General features: G+C 45.9%; 1 protein-coding gene across 21 annotated transcripts in view; it reads left to right on the top strand.

The window, feature by feature from the left end:
- The window catches only part of mical3a (microtubule associated monooxygenase, calponin and LIM domain containing 3a), a 93,500-nt gene that overhangs the window by 55,114 nt on the left and 20,275 nt on the right, over nucleotides 1–18,111 (top strand). For 8 of the 21 annotated variants that reach the window (XM_042111362.1, XM_042111360.1, XM_042111367.1 and 5 more), the window contains 17 exons: nucleotides 743–814; nucleotides 1,474–1,599; nucleotides 1,964–2,089; nucleotides 2,514–2,624; nucleotides 2,872–2,967; nucleotides 4,375–4,470; nucleotides 4,937–5,123; nucleotides 6,081–6,169; nucleotides 6,869–6,953; nucleotides 10,682–10,877; nucleotides 11,455–11,726; nucleotides 12,856–12,945; nucleotides 13,811–13,948; nucleotides 14,655–14,717; nucleotides 17,444–17,521; nucleotides 17,654–17,767; nucleotides 18,015–18,106. In XM_042111362.1, the coding sequence (XP_041967296.1) occupies nucleotides 743–814; nucleotides 1,474–1,599; nucleotides 1,964–2,089; nucleotides 2,514–2,624; nucleotides 2,872–2,967; nucleotides 4,375–4,470; nucleotides 4,937–5,123; nucleotides 6,081–6,169; nucleotides 6,869–6,953; nucleotides 10,682–10,877; nucleotides 11,455–11,726; nucleotides 12,856–12,945; nucleotides 13,811–13,948; nucleotides 14,655–14,717; nucleotides 17,444–17,521; nucleotides 17,654–17,767; nucleotides 18,015–18,106 (2,031 nt within the window). The remainder of the gene's footprint in view (nucleotides 1–742; nucleotides 815–1,473; nucleotides 1,600–1,963; nucleotides 2,090–2,513; nucleotides 2,625–2,871; nucleotides 2,968–4,374; nucleotides 4,471–4,936; nucleotides 5,124–6,080; nucleotides 6,170–6,868; nucleotides 6,954–10,681; nucleotides 10,878–11,454; nucleotides 11,727–12,855; nucleotides 12,946–13,810; nucleotides 13,949–14,654; nucleotides 14,718–17,443; nucleotides 17,522–17,653; nucleotides 17,768–18,014; nucleotides 18,107–18,111) is intronic. The other 13 variants (XM_042111376.1, XM_042111378.1, XM_042111379.1 and 10 more) reach the window with 9 other exon arrangements.

Consider the following 18,111-nt stretch of genomic DNA (forward strand, 5'->3'; position numbering starts at 1 on the left):
AGAGGTTTCTCACCCCCCCCCCCCCCCCCCCCCCCCCCCCCCACACACACACACACACTTTTTTTGTTTTCCTTTTATTCCATTGTTCCTACTCCCCATCAGTCCTTTGTACTCTGTTACAAACTAACCATTTGTCCCCCCCCTCTTATAGCTTTTTCTTTTAAACTTCATGCCTATGAGTTCCTACTGTCCCTAGAACCTCTGGTTTTAATGCCAAAGACCTCAGACCCATAATCAGTAGACACGTTTAACCTTAGAAACTCTTAAAGTACACAGATCTGCATGTTTGTTTGGGTGGCGTGTGTGGATTGACTCATTGTGGGTGGACACACACAGATAGGCTGTGGGATTCTGCTGCCCTCTGCTGGCAGAAGTGAGGACAAACAGGGAGAGGAGACCAGTCTATTGCTGTAGAAATGGATTGGCCTCCATGTTGTTTCAGTCGGTACTGCCTCCGCTCGTCGCTCCCACACATGGTAATGACAAGGTTTAGTCATTTGTTAAAGAATGGAATTACAGAGTTGATGAATGGGGTTGTAAGATGAGACAGGATCCCATCTCAGATGGACAAATCTGTGTGTGTGTGTAGTTTGTTTTAGTGGAGACCACTTTGGTCCAGATAGGCTACATTGCTGAGCATGTATCTGCGTGTATAAATCTGGTTTGGGCATGGGCATACATTCATATGTATCTATACTGTACGGACTGTCAGTATTTGTCTGTTTTGTGGCTGTGTCCTCAGCAAAGAGAAGAGGAAGAGTCAATGGAGCTGGACACTGAGGAGGAACAGTGTTTCCCTCCTCTCTCACTCAGGGTAACCGAGTGTGTGTGCGCATGACCTGGGCAATCGTGTGTGTCCGTGACCACACAAGTGTGCCTTCTCGTGTGTGTGTGTGTGTGTGTGTGTGTGTTTATGACAGCAGAACACTTAACCTCTTAGATTTAGCTTGTTTTCAGATATGTGACCGCAGGTGACCACACATAGCATGGTGTGGTAATGTACACATCTTCGTCTGGTGTGTGTCACTTTGTAATATACTATGGGTTTCAGAGCTTTGGAGCTTAGAACATTAGAGAGGCTCTGGAAAGATAGATAATTATAGTTATCACTTTGTTGATGATGGTGACTAATTTATTGATGTATATATTATCATTAACTATATTCATTTATTGGTATGAGCATGGTACCTAATTTGCATGCCTCTCCTAACTGTCGGTTGACAGTGTGTGGTTGGTTTGTTTTGCCTCTGATTGTGTTTTGCTCTGGGCTTGGGTTTAGCACTGTGAGGCAAAGGTTTGCTCTGGGCTTGTTTGCCAATGTTCCATACTCATAACATTGCGGTTAGGGTAGTATTACATTCATTCATACAGTCTGCGTTACATAGACCAGGCTACCAGGCCAAAGCTTCAAGCTGCTAGCTGCCTGGTGTCCTCCATGGTCGGCCTGTGGTTGACCGTGACTAATTTGTGCAGGAGGCAGATGATGCCATGGAGCTGTATGACCAGCAGAAGGCGCTCCATGTCCTCAGCATCCAGGAGAGGACCGACATGCTGGCCTCCCACTTCAGCGACGGGCCCCAGCCCCAAAGCCCCCCCAAGGTGAGGGGTAGGGGTGTCATGTCCAGCCACGACAGCCATGCTGTGTAGCGCACTGATGCTCACCAACCCTCATTATCTCCACAACGCAACACACCCGTTTGGCACAGCGGTCAGCCAGTAGCTACCTGTACTGTACATGGACTTCTGAAGCCAGTACCTCCTGTAGTGAACGGCAGACCTGTAGAGTCTGGGCTTGTGATGTTTGGGACACTCCACATAAGATGCACACTGTTATTGATCGAAACGGTCCAGTTGAAATGACTTCCAAACACACGTAACCTCTGGATATTTTTCTAGCTATTATTTGTTGTTGTTTTCCTCTCTTGAGATTCACTGTCTCTCTCCATGTGTGTCTCTGTTGAAGCCGATGAAAAAGCCTTCACGCTTCTTTATCGAGCAGTGGCTACGGACCCATGCCTTTGGGGAGGAAGACCCTCCACCCTGCCCCCAAACCCCTCCTCAGGTATCCCATCCTTCTCACCTGAGCAAGGCACGTCCAGCCTGGTTCTCCAGCCTGCACCTGAGTGCAATGAGTGTCCACCTTAAAACAATGCACAGGGATGCATGTCTGTGTGACTGCCTCTGCACGGAGCAGAGAGACTGTTAGCTTGTTTGGAGTCGGATGAAAGACACTACGCACCAGTGTGTGTTGTGTTGTGTTGTGTTGCCAATAAGTGTTTCCCTACAGGGAGCAATGAAAGAGACAAATGCGTTGTCTAACAAACTTGCTGAGGAGTGCAGTGTGTGATTAACTTTTGTTCTCACTGGCGTGGCGTTGATTGGAATTCTAACACAGAGCTCTGACTCTTGTTGTTTTACTCGTGAGTCTTGTTATTGTCTTGCCTGTCTCGAGTCGAGCATGCCCCGTGTTTGAGAGTCCGGTTTGAAATTTCCCATGATGCCCTTGTCTGCAGGAGAGGGAGGTGCTGCGGTCCGACGACCAGCTCCCCCTCCACATCCCCAGCATCCAGGAGAGAGCCGAACGATTGGCCGCTCGGTTCAAAGACACACCCCCCAAGCCAAAGGTGACCCCGTCCTCTGCCCCACCCATCCTCTGTCATAGCTGCCCTCTCAGCGCTCTCCTACAGGAGGCGATGGCAGCTTGCGGAATTTCCAGTGTTGAGCTTTCAATAGGGGTTCCACAATATTCTCTGGGACACAACTATATGTGTGTTGTGTTCTGTTTCATATTAAAATTTTGCTTCTTAGAGCAAGTTAAATCTTTATTTTCTTTGTTGGTTTTCTTTGTTTTCTGTGTGTGTGTGTATAAAGACGAGGAAGGTGTCTCGGTTGTTTACTGAGCAGTGGTACCGGTCACGTGAGCAGAGAACAGACAAGCCTCATCCTTCACCCTCCTCTCGTAGCCAGGTAGCGGCTGCACCTGAGGCCTGGCATGCAACTGTGTGTGTCTCTGTGTGTGTGTGTGTTCCAGAACAACTGATGTCTTAATGACATTTCCATTGCAAAGCTAGAGGCATGCATAAAGCATACACTAGGTCTGTTAAGCCAAGCCCAATGGAGCAGTCTAAAATGCGCAGGGCAGATAACCTTGCTCTGCAGTTGCAACGGATCCATGTCCAAGTAATGTGACCTATTTTCTGACCAGAATCGTTAAAAAAATCCCAAACTCTAACTTTGTCAGGTCCAGCTCTGGAGAAAGGGCCATTTATTATTTTCTTTTTTTTTATTCTGCCATACTACACCTCTGGGGTGTGCAGAGGCTCTTAACGGGTGTGTCTGATGGTCTTCATGTGACCACAGTGCCACTCTGACCTACATCCCCATGGCCCGCAGCACACAAAAACGAGCCACTGAGGTCAATACTTCAAAAAACAAAATGCACCCATAGCACTTCATTTACTATGTCCAGAGCAGTAGTGGGTCTGCTGCCAGCACTAACAATGGGGTTTGTGTGCGCGCTGACCGTGGAGGGCAGTCATATCTTATAGTGTGTCCCCTGGGGGAAGCACATTGTAATAAAAGTGATAGATGTGGTGTTTTGGCTTGTTGTGTGTGTGTGTGTTTGTGTGTGTGTTTGAATCCAGTCCCTGGGCCTTGGCCAGTCAGTTCGCTGCATGTGACAGCAAGGTTATTATAGTGTTCTTGCACATGCCCTATGGCCCTCTGGCTGGGCTGTTGCGTGAATGGGAGTTGCTGTGGGGGCCGCGGCCGCTGTGTGTGTGTGTCTGTCTGTTAATCCACTGGGTCCTGTGTCCTCCCACACACACTCGATTAACCAAACGTGCAGATCTCTGTCTTAGTACGACCTCAGTCGCTGCGCTCTCATTGCCCCAAACAGGCCACTGTTACACACACACACACACACACACACACACACACACACACACACGTCTTCAAAACATTCAATCATGCCCACTGTTTCACCATCACGTCACACTCACTCCTATATGAGCATCACTATCTTACGTAGAGCAACAATATTCTTACTCTTCTTTCTCATCTGTACATTTGTCTATGACATAGTTGTAGTTCTTTATCTGTAGCGATGTCACTTCCTGTTTTTTTTTTTGTAGAATTAATAGGCCCGTTCGACTTCATGCAGCGCTGCGCAGATTTGTTTGAACGTGACGCATGCCGGACTTTTGCCCAATGCAAACAACATGCGTTGTTAGGGCCAGCATGCATCACGTTCAGCCATATCTGTGCAGTGCTGCATGAAGTCGAACGGGCCTACTGTCAGTCTTCTCTTTATTCCTTCACTGTCATTTCCTCTCACTCGTTCTCTCTCACCTTTGCCCTCCACACCACCGGTAGCGCTATGTTAAGATGTACACAGGGGGGTCGAGCTCTTTGGCTGAGCAGATAGCCAATCCAGATGACCCAGACTTCCTTGTTGAAAGGAGGGATTTGGTAAGAAACAGTTTTGTGTTAGTGTAGACCAAGTGTTTGACCAAGTGTACAGCATGTAGACCTGACTGAGTTCAGGTGTCTCTAAGGTGTTTTGCTCCCCACTCCACCCCCAACTAATGTATCATTTCACTAACTTCTGTCATTCAATTAGTACTTGTCTCTGTGTTTGCATAATGTGCTTAACATGGTAGTCTTTTGCAATGTGTTGTGTGTTGTGCTGATTAATCAATAAACAGTTTCGGGATGTGTGCTGTTCTTACACAGAACTATAATAACATTTTGCTCTATGAGTGAGCTTTCCTTAATAAAGGACTTCTGAAGTGTGTCACTGAAATTGGTGTTACCAGGGAATGGCTTGGAGTTTCCTGAATCTTGGCTAGTATGTCTAACCTGAGCGTCAAAGCTGACCTTAACTTGAAATATTATGGATTTCTCATCGTTGTTGTACAATCCTCTGTCCTCGCAGGGTTCCTTGAGGAAGGAGTTCCCTCAGAACATCGGCGGCAGTGACGTGTGTTACTTCTGCCAGCGGCGAGTGTATGTGATGGAGCGCCTGAGCGCTGAGGGCAAGTTCTTCCACCGTAGCTGCTTCTCCTGTGACTACTGTGGCACCACCCTCCGCCTCTCCTCCTACGCATTCGATGTGGAGAAAGGTATGAGACTACAAACCCCACAATGCATTATTTCTATTCCTCCACCTCTCCTACGCATTCGATGTGGAGAAAGGTATGAGACGACAAACCCCACTATCCATATGGGTTTTGTTCAAATGACCTCAGGTAATTCTACCAGCCTGAGTTGTTTCAATCCATGACCCCCCAATATCAGAACATCGAACATTGCCCCCCACATTCGCAAAGCCAAATAAAAACTTTAGTTGTAATACAATTGATAAGGGTCACATTATTTGACTCTATCTGACAGAGAGTTCAGATCAATTCCTGTGACATTGATAATGTGTCACAAGTAGTAGTAAGCTAGAGCAGGACTAGGTGTAATTAGATGAGATCATTGTGCCCCTACAGTGCATAATTTGAATGTGTTTTGATGTGTGCTTGGTGGTCGGTTATAGTCACGGGTTGTGCTCTGCTCTGGGTCCGTTGTGCTCCGGGCTGCAGTGGTGACTGTGTCTTTGTGTGATGGGACAGAAGCATATTGTAGCGCAACTCTGTCGCTTTTATGTCCCCACCACAAGAACAGTACAATCAAGCGAGGGGGGGAGCGAGGGATCTATGGAGACGTGAACAAGGAGAGAGAGTTGGAAGTGAGGAAAAGAGAGGGGGAGGGGCTTGGGGAAAGAAAAGAAGGAGAAGATGAGCGAGAGAGAGAGAGAGAGAGAGAGAGAGAGAGAGAGAGAGAGAGATAGAAAGATAGATAGTGTGTGTGAGTGTGAGTGAGTGAGAGAGATAGAGAGAGAGATGGATAGAGAGAGGGAGAGGGTGGGTAGGAATTCCGCACTTATATAACAGACGTGTGACACACTGGACATTCTCTGCCAGGCTGGCCTTGGGATGGTGGGCTGTTAGCACTGTGTGTAGTTCAGACGGGCGGGTCTGTGTGTGCACTGTATGAATGAATGTGTGTGTGTGTGTGTGTGTGTGTTTCTCCAGGGAAGTTTTACTGCAAACCGCATTACTGCTACCGCGCGTCCGGCCAAGGCCAGAAGAAGAGACCTGCTCCTGCTTCAGTCTCCACCAAGGTAACCGCCTCCCCTCCACTCAACTCTACACCCTACACTCTTACTGCAGGACTAATACACAACATCTTCTTTGTCTTAGGTGTACTCACACACACACACACACACACACACACACACACACACACACACACACACACATACATGTACACAATACACATTTATACACTAGTGACCACTGAAGTTGTATTTTTTAGGTTAAAGTTGCACTTTTAATAATTAAATAATAATGTTTCAATCATTCAAAAAAATTACATCTAAGTTATAGTCAGTGACATTGTGATCGTGAGTGAAGTCTAAGTGATGCGTTTGTGATTGTTATTCGCATGTAAACTGTATGTGTTTTGTGCTGGTGATTCAGTTCAGTATGTGGATAGAGATACACACAGGTGGAGAAGAGAGCAAGATGCACAGAGGGACTGTTACTGTGTGGGTGTGTGTGTGTGTGTGGCTGTTTATATTTATCTGTGTGTGTGTGTGTGTGTGTGTGTGTGTGTGTGTGTGTGTGTGTGTGTGTGCGTGTGTATGTGTACTGTATGTCTATCTGTATGTGCGTGTTTGTGTATGTTTATCTATGTATGTGTGTTTTTATCTGTACATGTGTTTTTATTTGTATGTATATATATGTGTGTGTGTGTGTGTGTGTGTGTGTGTGTGTGTGTGTATTACTAAGACACAATTCTGCATCCCCACCCCTCTCAGGAGGCCCAGGCCACGGACCCGGTCACAGTGGATTCGAGCGGCCGCCCACCATCTGCGTTGGCCCCCGCGGAGCGGCGTCCCTCAGGTAGCCCTCTCTCGTCTCTCGGGGCGGCGTTGGGGTTGTGCCGCGGCGTGGGGGACTCCCTTCGCTCGCTGCGGCACGCCGCCACCGCCGCCTACCACCAGGTGGCGCCACCGCTACCACTGCCCCTAGACCTCTCCTTCCTGTTCACTTACTGCGCCTTCTTCTTCACCTATTTCACCCTAAACCTGCTGTTCGAGCTCCTCCAGCATGGATGACCCTTGACCCCTTGACCCCCAACCCCAACTCTTGTCCCCCTGTGAGACACTTTAGCAACTAGACGCTGTGTGTACACATTCTCTGGTTTGCTCTCCTTTCCTTAGGTGTGTGCTCTGTAGATACTTCCTGTTTTTTTGCTTTTTGTCTGTCCTTCACTAATCCCCTCTTCAGACCCTGGACATGAATGTGGACTGTATGTTGTGTGTTGTGTTATGGGTGGTCTGGTGCATCTTTTTTATTTAGTGTGTTCCCCTCTTCTGGCTTTGAAATGAAATCAGACAGGCAAAAAACAGGAGTACTTCTTTTATGACTTCCGATTCATTTCCTGAAATTAAGTGTCACAAGCACAGCAGTGTTTCTGTTTTGACAGTCGCAATGTTTAATTCTCAATTCTTTAGCATGATTTTCATGGTCTATCCAAACTGTGGACAGTCAAATAAAGTCAGTGATCTCTGTAGTGTGAGGCTAGCCTCATGTAGTACTCCAGGTGCCAGTGGCTCAGTTTATTGCCTGACTGTGGTTTGGTGGTCAGTTTCTAGTTTCTGGTTTGCATTGTGTTATTGCCTGTATTGCCTTCTTTGACCCTCTCTGCCCTCTTTGAGATTTCATCTGTTTCTCTTCCAGCTCTTGCCTGTAAACCTTTTCTCTTTCACGTTTTGTGGTTTCTTTTGACCTGAGTGCACCTCTGTAGCCGAGTGCCTGTTCAGTAGTGCATGTTAGACTGCCTGTGATTGATCGATTACCCTGTGTGAGTGCCTGTGATTGGTAGATTGCACTCTAAGAGTGCTTGTGATTGGCAAATTCCTCTGTAAGCTTTACCTTTCCCCCTTCCTGTCAGAGCAGCTTGATCACCATAGTGCTTGAATTGGTGCTTGTGATTGGTTCTAAATTAGTTGCACCGTCCAATCAATAGCCTGTATTTATTTTTTAATCTGGGATGGGTGGCTGCTCTCCCCCCCCCCCTTTTCTCTGCTTACTAACACTTAAGAACTTTCCCAGATAGTAGCTGGCCACAGAGCCCATCTGGCCCAGCTCTGTGCTGCGTCTGGCACAGACGTGTTCTAGGTCTGGGCCGGACGCGTTCTGGAGTCTGCTGCTATCTGTGTTGCCATTTCTCACGCTCTCGTGTTAAAGAAAGGAATAGCAAGGAGAGGATGCAGGACTGTCCTAAAATAAGCTGTTTATGAATATGATAGATTTAAATATGATTAAGATCCCTTTAGGCTAGCTATAGGCTGGTGTAACACACTACTAGTGAATTAGGCTAAGCTAGGCTAACAGTGTCAGACTGGGTTATTGCACACACAGAGAGGAGAAGGGTATATATTATCTTATCTAACTTTGGGGTAGATGGCAAATAAGCTGATTTAACAAAAAAGAGTATAGTGAGACTACAAACATACTGTAATGGTTTATTAGACTTATTTTAATCATATGGATGGAATGTAGGTGACTTAGAGGGTCCTTTTGATCAAAAGTGTACTCTGTGGTATCCAATAATCTAGTTACAATTCCATGTTGTGACATTTTGCTCTGCTTAACTTAAAACGTTTAAACCTAAGATCACATGAAATTAACTGAATTGAAAATAAATAAAGATGATACGTTCATTGAGGTAACCTATGGTAACTAACTAATTTAACTAACTAGTTTTAACCCGAGTTGTGTAAAAAGCCTTCACATAATAGAATGCTATGATAAGCTAAGATATGCAAGATAGTGATAGTGTCATAGCTATGTAATGTGGTGTAGTTTAGCATGTAAAACACAGACGTTTGTTCAGATCAGTTTGGGAGTGGTCATATTCCGGTCATCTTCCCGCTCTTCAAAAAGACCAGTTCACTATTAACAGGAGGGACAGAGATAGTCAGTCACATAAACATTCATGCACATGATCTGGTGATTGCCGAGTCTTGTGTGTACATGACAGTATGTATAGATATATATACATGTGTAGATGACCGTATATTATAGACCATTCAGTCTATTTCTTGGGTATGCAAGCTTATTTTCAGATTTTAGATATTATGTTGGTCATTACTACTTAAATGTCTTGGCTCTTGGAGACTATTCCCTAGCTGTGGGCTATTTTCTAAATCATACCATGTACAATTTTGCAACTTGCCACTTACCCATTCCCCATTCCCCTACATTGGCCTGGCATCCCAGACACTGCTGAAGCTAATGTTTTTCCACCAGTGGGATCATGTTCACATACTATAGTATTGGCCATTCATTCCCCCTTCACCCACCATAGCTTACGGAAGCCTTGTGGAACGCAATGCTTTAATTATATGACTTTTAAGTGCAATAATTGTGCGATGACTTTAGGTGATAATAGGTAGGGACAGGGACAGTGGTCTGGGTTAGTTTAGTTGTTCTATTTCAGAGTTAACGTGCATGGCACTCTGAAATAGTGGCGGCTAAAAGTGGAATGACAAATAGTTTCTGCTATTGATCTAATCTGATAATCATTTGTGCATCGACTGATTTGATTTGGTTTGATTTATTTCCTGTCATGTTCAAGCTCACATCGCTGCCTTTTTAATTCAAAACTAATTCACACGATTTAAATTAAATTGATGAAATTCTTAAATTGCGTTTCCAGTCAGATTTATGATCAGAGTTGCTTCTTAGGATGGGAAAAAGGCAAGGTACCTATGACTGTCCTGTTATGTATATAATGTGTCATCATGAATGTAAGGCTAATATATTCACTTTATCTGTGAATAAGTGTAGGATACGTGTATGCCTAAATAAATCACAAAGAGACATCACAATCTGTGTGTTTGTCTGTGTTACCTGCACTAGGGATTCACTGTCTCTTCAGATCCCAGCTCACGGCTTAATACAGTGTGTGGAAGGCATTTTCTGTAGATTTTGGCGGCGTTAAAACTGATGCTCTATTTGTTAGTATTAGGCCTGTTCCTAGTTTTGGAGTTTTCACGGCAACTGCATTCAGACATCTTTTCTTTGAAGGAATCCATGTTGGTGTGGATGTACATAGACTGACCCCTTGGGGCATCGACAGGACAGGAGCTACAATATAATTCTGTTGTGGTTTTTATGGATGTCATAAGTATTATGGACAAAGTTGATTCAGTTCAGATTCACACAATTTGACAGTTGCCATTCTTTTTTGTTGTGTTCACTGTTACATCTACATGGCGTGTTCTTAGGCTGAGTGTTCTGTGTCCTCTGTCTCTGGTTCTCCCTCCATCTCCTCTCTCTCTCTCTCTCTCTCTCTCTCTCTCTCTCTCTCTCCCTCTTTCTCTTTCTCTCCCACTCTCTCTGTTTCTCTTTCTCACTCTTTCTTTCTCTCTCTCTCTCTCTGTCTCTCTCTCTCCATCTCCCTCTTTCTCTCCCACTCTGTTTCTGTTCCTCTTTCTCACTCTCTCTCTCTTTCTCTCTCTCTCTCTCTCTCTCTCCATCTCTCTTTTTCCCTGTTTCTGTCTTTTTCCTGCTCTCCCTGCTCCCCTTCTCTCCCTCCTCGTGTTCCCCCGTCCCCACAGTGCCGGAGATGAACGGGGTCGGGGAGCCCAGCATGGCCAAGCGTCTGAGGGGCACCCCGGAGCGCATCGAGCTGGAGAACTACCGGCTGTCGCTGCAGCGCGAGGAGGAGCTCGAGGAGGTCCCCGAGGAGACACTGGCCGAGCACAACCTCAGCAGCGTGCTGGACAAGGCCACAGACGTGGAGGAGGGATCCAGGTCAGACACTCACACACATTGATCAAAATATTGACTAATTAAAGATTTAAGGTAGAGTTTGCGATTCTGGTGAATCTGCAGGTGGCCTTTCTGCTCTGGCAAATCAAATGGCACCCAATCCCACCCATGCTCCTGAAGCAACATGTTGATTGGCTGGAAGGTTTTATGTTTGTATGGAGGAGAACTCACAGACGTTACCTTTAAACTGTGTAAAGCAAGTGGTATGCTCTGTGCAAATTTGCGCGCATCGAAGATGTGCTTCATTGACGCGTGGTCCCAATTGTTGCCAAGCACACAAAACCCCCTACATGCGTGTTGATGACGCAATCCTCGTCACGTGCCGCATGTACACACAGCCTTAACAGAGGAACTACTGCTGCTAAAACTGGCACATCGCTGAATTTAACTATGGCAAACGGGCAGAGAGCTACTTGGCACTGTTGTGTGATACGCAGTGTGAAATGTGTGTTATCATGATGCACAGTGTGCCTACAATCTCGAGTAATACAATAATGGTTAAGGTGATGTCACAGGTGATGTCATATCGATACTGAAGTCTTTTATGTGGGCTCTGCAGCAGCTCCGAGTCGGACATGGAGGATGAAGACGAGGAGGAGGAAGAGCGTCAGCCGGGGCCGTCTGACCTGGGCGGGGTCCCCTGGAAGGAGGCCGTGGAGATCCATGCCAAGCTGAAGGGCGACAGCGACGCCGAGGCCGAGGGTACGCGGAACGGCCTGGGGCCCCGAATCCACGTCCAGGAGGACGGAGAGATGGAGGACAACATGGAGGGAGGGGAGGAGGAGGACGAGGAGGAAGAGGAGGATGACGAAGATGACGAGTCCAGCGACGGTAAAACAACTTTTACGTTTCCACTCTGGCAGGAAGAGTTCTGTGTGTGTTTTATTCTTGCAGCAGTTTGTCCGGACATCCTCCAGTGGTCATCTCTCGGCACAGCAGTGTTAGTCCTGCAGAATGGAATAAAAGTCTGTGGCTATATCCTTATGTGTTTCTGCGCTTAGCTGGACAAAGGGTGAATTCACTGACCCATAAATGGACACCCCAGTCTTCGTCTTCATCATCTGTCTCTCATCCTCTCCTCCACTTGACGCAGTCCTGAACCCCAGAGACCCCCCCAACCCCCCACCCCCCACACAGAGTTTCTATACCCTTACCAATTACACTTTATGAACACACACACACACACACACACACACACACAGTTTATATACTCTTACCAATTACCCTTTATGAACTCTAAGCTCTTAAGCTGTAACATCTGGAGGATGGCATTAAGCCTGTGTCATTATGGCGCTAATTTAATTACAGTTTGCTTAATTCAACTGTAATGCACATTAACTTCTGAGTGGGAGAATAACCGCCTTGGCTGACTGGGTATAATAGTTTCAGCTCCAGGTCTAGTTGGATCCATTCTGTAGTGCTGAGCTGATTAACCCTTAAAGGTGTAGGTTTTTGAACATTCTAAGTTCCGCAACAATTGAAGGTTCCAAAATTCTATGTTGAATTCAATGAACCCAGATATTCTTTAGAATGTTAATTTCCCAACATTCCCGTCACACCGGTGTGACGGTACTCCTTTAAGGGTTAAGGGGCCATCTCCAAGCGGGGTGATTCATTAAGGGACGGTCTAAAAACTCCTCATTTCTTCCTGGCTGTCTCTTTGCTGTAGTTTCAGTGTGTTCTCATGTATGACTTCATCATCCCACCATTCTCTTCTCACTCTCCTTTCCTCTCCTTGTCTGTCCCTCTTGTCTGTTTACTGCCCACCTTCCTCTGTGTGTGTGTGTGTAATGTGTATGTGTGTGTGTTTGTGTGTATGTGTGTGTGTGCACCCTGCCTCGTTTTGTTGGTCTGTTTTCTATGGTTTGTCTTCACGCCCTTGTCTGTGTACCTGTGTGTGTGTGTGTGTGTGTGTGTGTGTGTGTGTGTGTGTGTGTGGATGGGTGGGTGGGTATGTTAGAGGGGGAGTATTGCCCCTGGGAGAGAGAGCTGCAGTCAGGCCTGTGGCTGGAGTCATTGGCTGATGAAGAGGATATTTGTACCTTCAAAGGTAGCTCTGCCTGTGGGTGCGACCTGAGTGACCCCTCCATGCCCCCCCCCCCCCCCCCCCCCCCACACACACTAACTACAGAACATCACCATAACTCCCAGTCCAGATTCAGTTCCCAACACCATGAGTTCCTCTTGGCTGCGTTGGGGTGCTTTGGTTTGTTTATCTTACTGTGATTTTTCTTTCAATATCAATTTATTGAATATAGATTTTGACTCCATGCATTGTATTCTGTTGGGATTTAGAGGGGTTCACTGTGCATGGACAAGGGAATCCAGATTTACTTCTGAATATTTTAAACTTGTTTTGCAATGAATGTTTTGATGTTTGTTTGTTTTTTAATATTATTTATTTTAATACTAATAATTGAATGGTCTGTTTGAAGTAGTCTTGTCTAACCCCAGCACAGCTTGTTCAAAGTGTGAAACATTTTCATCTGAGTCAAGCAGTGGTGTCTTTCTCATTCTGGACTCTTACTGGCTGGGTGTGCAGTGAGACTGTGCATGCTGGGCACATAGACTTCCATCGTAGTTATCATTTCTGATTTTGGGACTTTTCCTCTGTACTCATTCTTGTGCTCTCTTTCTCTCTCTCTTTCTTTTTCTCTCTCTGTATCTCTCTGTGTGTTCTGTCTGTGGTGTCCGATGGTATTCCTGTGTGTGTGTCCTTCATGTCACATACATATGGCCAACCCTCTGAAATCACCATCATTCAAAATCTCACATATCCAAAATGCCACAAATCCTTGCCATAAATTCCCCACAAAACCAAATAATGTCCTCCCAACCATGTACAAACATCCACTGCCCCTTCCCTCCTCCACCCCACCTCCACCACCACCTCCACCACCTCCTCCACCCCACAGCCAGGAACCTGCGCCTCCAGCAAGCGCTGCAGCCGGTGGACCCTCTGGCTGTCCCCCAGGAGCTGTGCCGGACGCCCACCCCCTTAGAGGGTGGTCAGGAGGGGCCTTCTACTTCCTCCCTACCTTCCCAGCCCACAGGTAACACACCAACAGGTGTGCCACACGCGGAAGGGGAGTGTGTGAGGGCGAGGATGGTGACCAGGCAGGATTCCCTCACAGTGTGTGTGTGTGTGTGTGTGTTACATGAGTATGTTGCCCTGGGACTGTGAATGAAGTGTGTGTGTGAGATTGTTTTTGTAGGATTTGCTTACACAACCTTCATCTTTCTAATAATTTCAGCACTTTGTTTCTCTCTATGTGTGTGATGTTAAGTGTCTCGTTACCCTTTGACCTTTTCTAAGTTGCATTTTTATTGAATCATTTGCTGTCTTCTTATTGTGTCCTGTGGTCCGCCATGTCTGTTGATGTTGTTTGTTGATGCACTGGTGCTGGTCCAGGGTTAGAGGTCGCAACCCTGGAGACAGTTGCCAGGGTAACACTGGATTGCTGTTCTGCTGATGTTCCCCTTGGTTCTGCCAGCCTGTTGTCTTGTTCTCTCCGTGTTATTTCCCTCCTAATTTAATTTGATTTAATTGAGTTTGATTTGATTTAATCCATGTGTTTAATCCATGTGTTGTTTTTTTCTTTGTGTGTCTGATTTAGTTTCTCACCACCATTCTCTCCCCCTTTTGTGTTTCGCGTTTGCCTGAATGTTTGTGTATGTGCATGTGGCTGTGTGTCCACTCTGTGTGTGTGTGTGTGTGTGTGCGTGTGTGCGTGCGTGTGTATGCGCGTGTATGTATAGCCCCCTCCCATACGTCTGCGCGTCATGAGGCAGTGAGAGCGTGGTTGGACTCTCTGTCAGGAGGTAGAGCAGTGCGATGGATACTCTCTCTCAACTTAAACACACACACACACACACACACACACATACACGTTCATGCATTCATACTTACACACTACAGTACTGTATAAGCATGCTGCATCAGCTCTTTTCTTCTGGCCACACACACACACACACACACACACACACACTCAATCAATCACTTACGCATGCTTCCTGCACCACAGGACAAATCTGCATCCCCAATCTTCATTCTTCAGCTTCAATGCTGTGGTTGCCTCTGTTCCTCGACACTCAACACACACTCTCTTAAACTACACACACACACACACACACACACTCAAGCTAGGCTGACAACGCATGATGATGCCTCACAAGGCAAGCTGCTTCGCATCAGCCCTTATAGCAGAGCATACCAGAGCACTGAAAGTTCATGAGCATCAGATGCCAGACTTATTTAGTTGACAGGAAATTAAAAGGGACTTAGACAAAGAGCATGTAAGGAAATCTGTGTTTTTAAATGTCCTACATTAGAATAAACATCCAGCTAAATGAACACACACAACTCTATGTCACTGCAACAGTGAACTTAAATTTTAATCAGGCATTTGCCCAATTTCACTATGAATTGTATTCATTTTGGTAGTCCTCTGTAGTGCGTTCCAAGCTCATGTATGCAATTCTTTGCTGTAAGTTCATCATGGTGACCTGGCTCTTGCTCAAGCTTTCAGAGGAGGAAAGGAAAGGGGCGGCCGTAGCATAGTGGTTAAGGAGCTGGGCTAGCATGCAGGAGCCAGAAAAGTTGTGGGTTCAATTCCCAGCTTCACCCGTTGTGCCCTTGAGCAAGGCACTTAACCCTGAGTTGCTCTGGGGACAATGTAACAGTGATGTAACAATGTAATATAATTGATGCAAGTGGCTTCGGAAAGCCCCTGCTAATACGGAATGGACACAGTAATCACAGTCTTGACATCCATCTCAGTAGGCCAGCAGTGTTAGCACTCCTGTCCTGGTCTCAGGGGCAGCTTACTGGACAAGATCAGAGATAAGATAGCGGGCTACTCCAAGATAACAGGCCAGCTTTTGGCCCCTTGCGTCTGCCTGCCTGCATGAGCGCTTTCTTAACAGTTCCTGCTAAAAGTCCTTTACGTTATGAAAATCTGATTATCTGTGAATGGGGATGTTTCTCAACCGTAAGAGAAACATGTGTCTGCACAACCTCACATTATTCAGGTTTACTGGGATGTTTTGCATACATGTTGGGGGGGTGGGGGGGGACTTGCCCTCCCACTCCACCCCACCTGTCCTTTGGCTTCCCCCTCCTGGACGTGAGACATGTGGGGAGAGGGTGGTTGGGTATGCTGTAAGGATGAGTCTGTTTGAGTAGAGAGTTCATTAAAGGAGAATTCCGGTGTGATATTGACCTAAAGTGTATCAAAACATGATACCGAGTGTGAACGTATGTCTCATAGCCCATCTCGGCTTGTCCCCTGCACTCCAAAATCTGGCGCTAGTTAGCCGATGCTACCAACATCTTTTTCAATAGTGGTGCTTCGGCATCGGGCTAGCCATGCAAATAAATCACTGTTTTACACCCATTTACGAGGCTCAATGTATCTCCACACTTCATTGGTAGACTTCCGAGGGCCCTGACATTTAAAACGAGACATTGAGAACTTTGAAAAAGCACTGGTAGTTTACTTACAAGACGATTTATACAGACAGTATCTTCAGTAAGAATGAACAGCTATGATAAGGGATCAGATTCCAAAAATAATTCAGTGGAAATACATGGATTCCAGTTGCTGCTACTGGAAGAAACTGGAATCCATGCATTTCCACTGAATTATTTTTGGAATCTGATCCCTTATCATACCTGTTCATTCTTACTCGTTGCTCGACTTATCGTGACTAAATTCAAGATGGCTGCAAACGTTAAACTTCGTGAAGATACTGTCTGTATAAATCGTCTTGTAAGTAAACTACCAGTGCTTTTTCAAAGTTCTCAATGTCTCGTTTTAAATGTCAGGGCCCTAGGAAGTCTACCAATGAAGTGTGGAGATACATTGAGCCTCGTAAATGGGTGTAAAACAGTGATTTATTTGCATGGCTAGCCCGATGCCGAAGCACCACTACTGAAAAAGTTGTTGGTAGCATCGGCTAACTAGCGCCAGATTTTGGAGTGCAGGGGACAAGTCGAGATGGGCTATGAGACATACGTTCACACTCGGTATCATGTTTCAATACACTTTAGGTCAATATCACACCGGAATTCTCCTTTAACAGGTGCTGATCTCCAAGCCAACCCAAGCCAAGTCCATTTGACCCATGTGTGAAAATGGATAAATGCATGTCTCTAACCACTAATGCCATGTGTCTGCTCCCTTTTGTTTGCCTATTGCCATGAACTCATTGTTTTTCTCTTTGTGTGTTAACAATACAACATTTCACTAACATGTTGTTTGCTACTTACTGTATCTTGTGCTCTGCATAAATATTTTGCCATCACTCATACTATGTATATCACACAGTTCAGTTCAATCAGTTTCTACCATAGATGTGTGTGCAGCTTGCAGTGCAGTGCATAACCATTTAGGTATACTGTAGATGTAAAACATGTTGCATAATATTCCCTTCATAAATTGATATCAAGTCACTTAATTAGTTATTGAGAGGTTTGTTAAAAGTCAGTCAGGGTCCTCCTAGTTCCTGCTTCCCGTTTCTCACTGTCTGGTTTCCTGTGACCCCAGAGACTTGTGGGGAGGAGGAGGACCCAGAGGCGGAGGCAGGGAGCCTCAACATTGAGCCAGGGACGGAGCGGGATTATGGTGAGCTTTTTCTATGCTGATGTGCAGGGGGTTTGTGTGTGTATGTATGCACTTGTTTTGTGTGTGTGTGTGTGTGTGTGTGTGTGTGTATAAATGGTAAGTAAAGGTGAAAGTGTGTGTGTGTCTGTGCAGATGACATCCCATCAGACGCAGAGGCCGAGGCTCGTCTGCATCAGACGCCTGACCAGGAGGAGATGCCTGAGGAGCCTGGCCGACCAGAGAGCCTAGGAAGAGTCTCCAGCCTAGGTGTGTGTGTGTGTGTGTGTGTGTGTGTGTGTGTGTGTGTGTGTGTGTGTGCTTGTAAGCATTATGTGATTTTATGCTTAACTTGACCCTGTCCAAAGCCATTCTCAGGATATACTATTGTATACTATACATACCTAGCATACTAGGACGCATATTAGACAACATCAACCAATATCAATTTATATCATTGTCAGATACTCCTTAGCATCAGAAATGTAAATAATCACTTCATGTTTTTTTTCCATAGGTCAAACATCGGAGAGTCCGAAGCAGCTGGTTGTTGATGTTGTGCTCTCACCAATACCAAAAGCCCCTCAGCCGGAGTTAGGGGAGGTACATGTACG

This window comes from Alosa sapidissima, chromosome 11, assembly GCF_018492685.1.
Source record: "Alosa sapidissima isolate fAloSap1 chromosome 11, fAloSap1.pri, whole genome shotgun sequence".
In the NCBI taxonomy this organism is placed as follows: Eukaryota; Metazoa; Chordata; class Actinopteri; order Clupeiformes; family Clupeidae; genus Alosa; species Alosa sapidissima.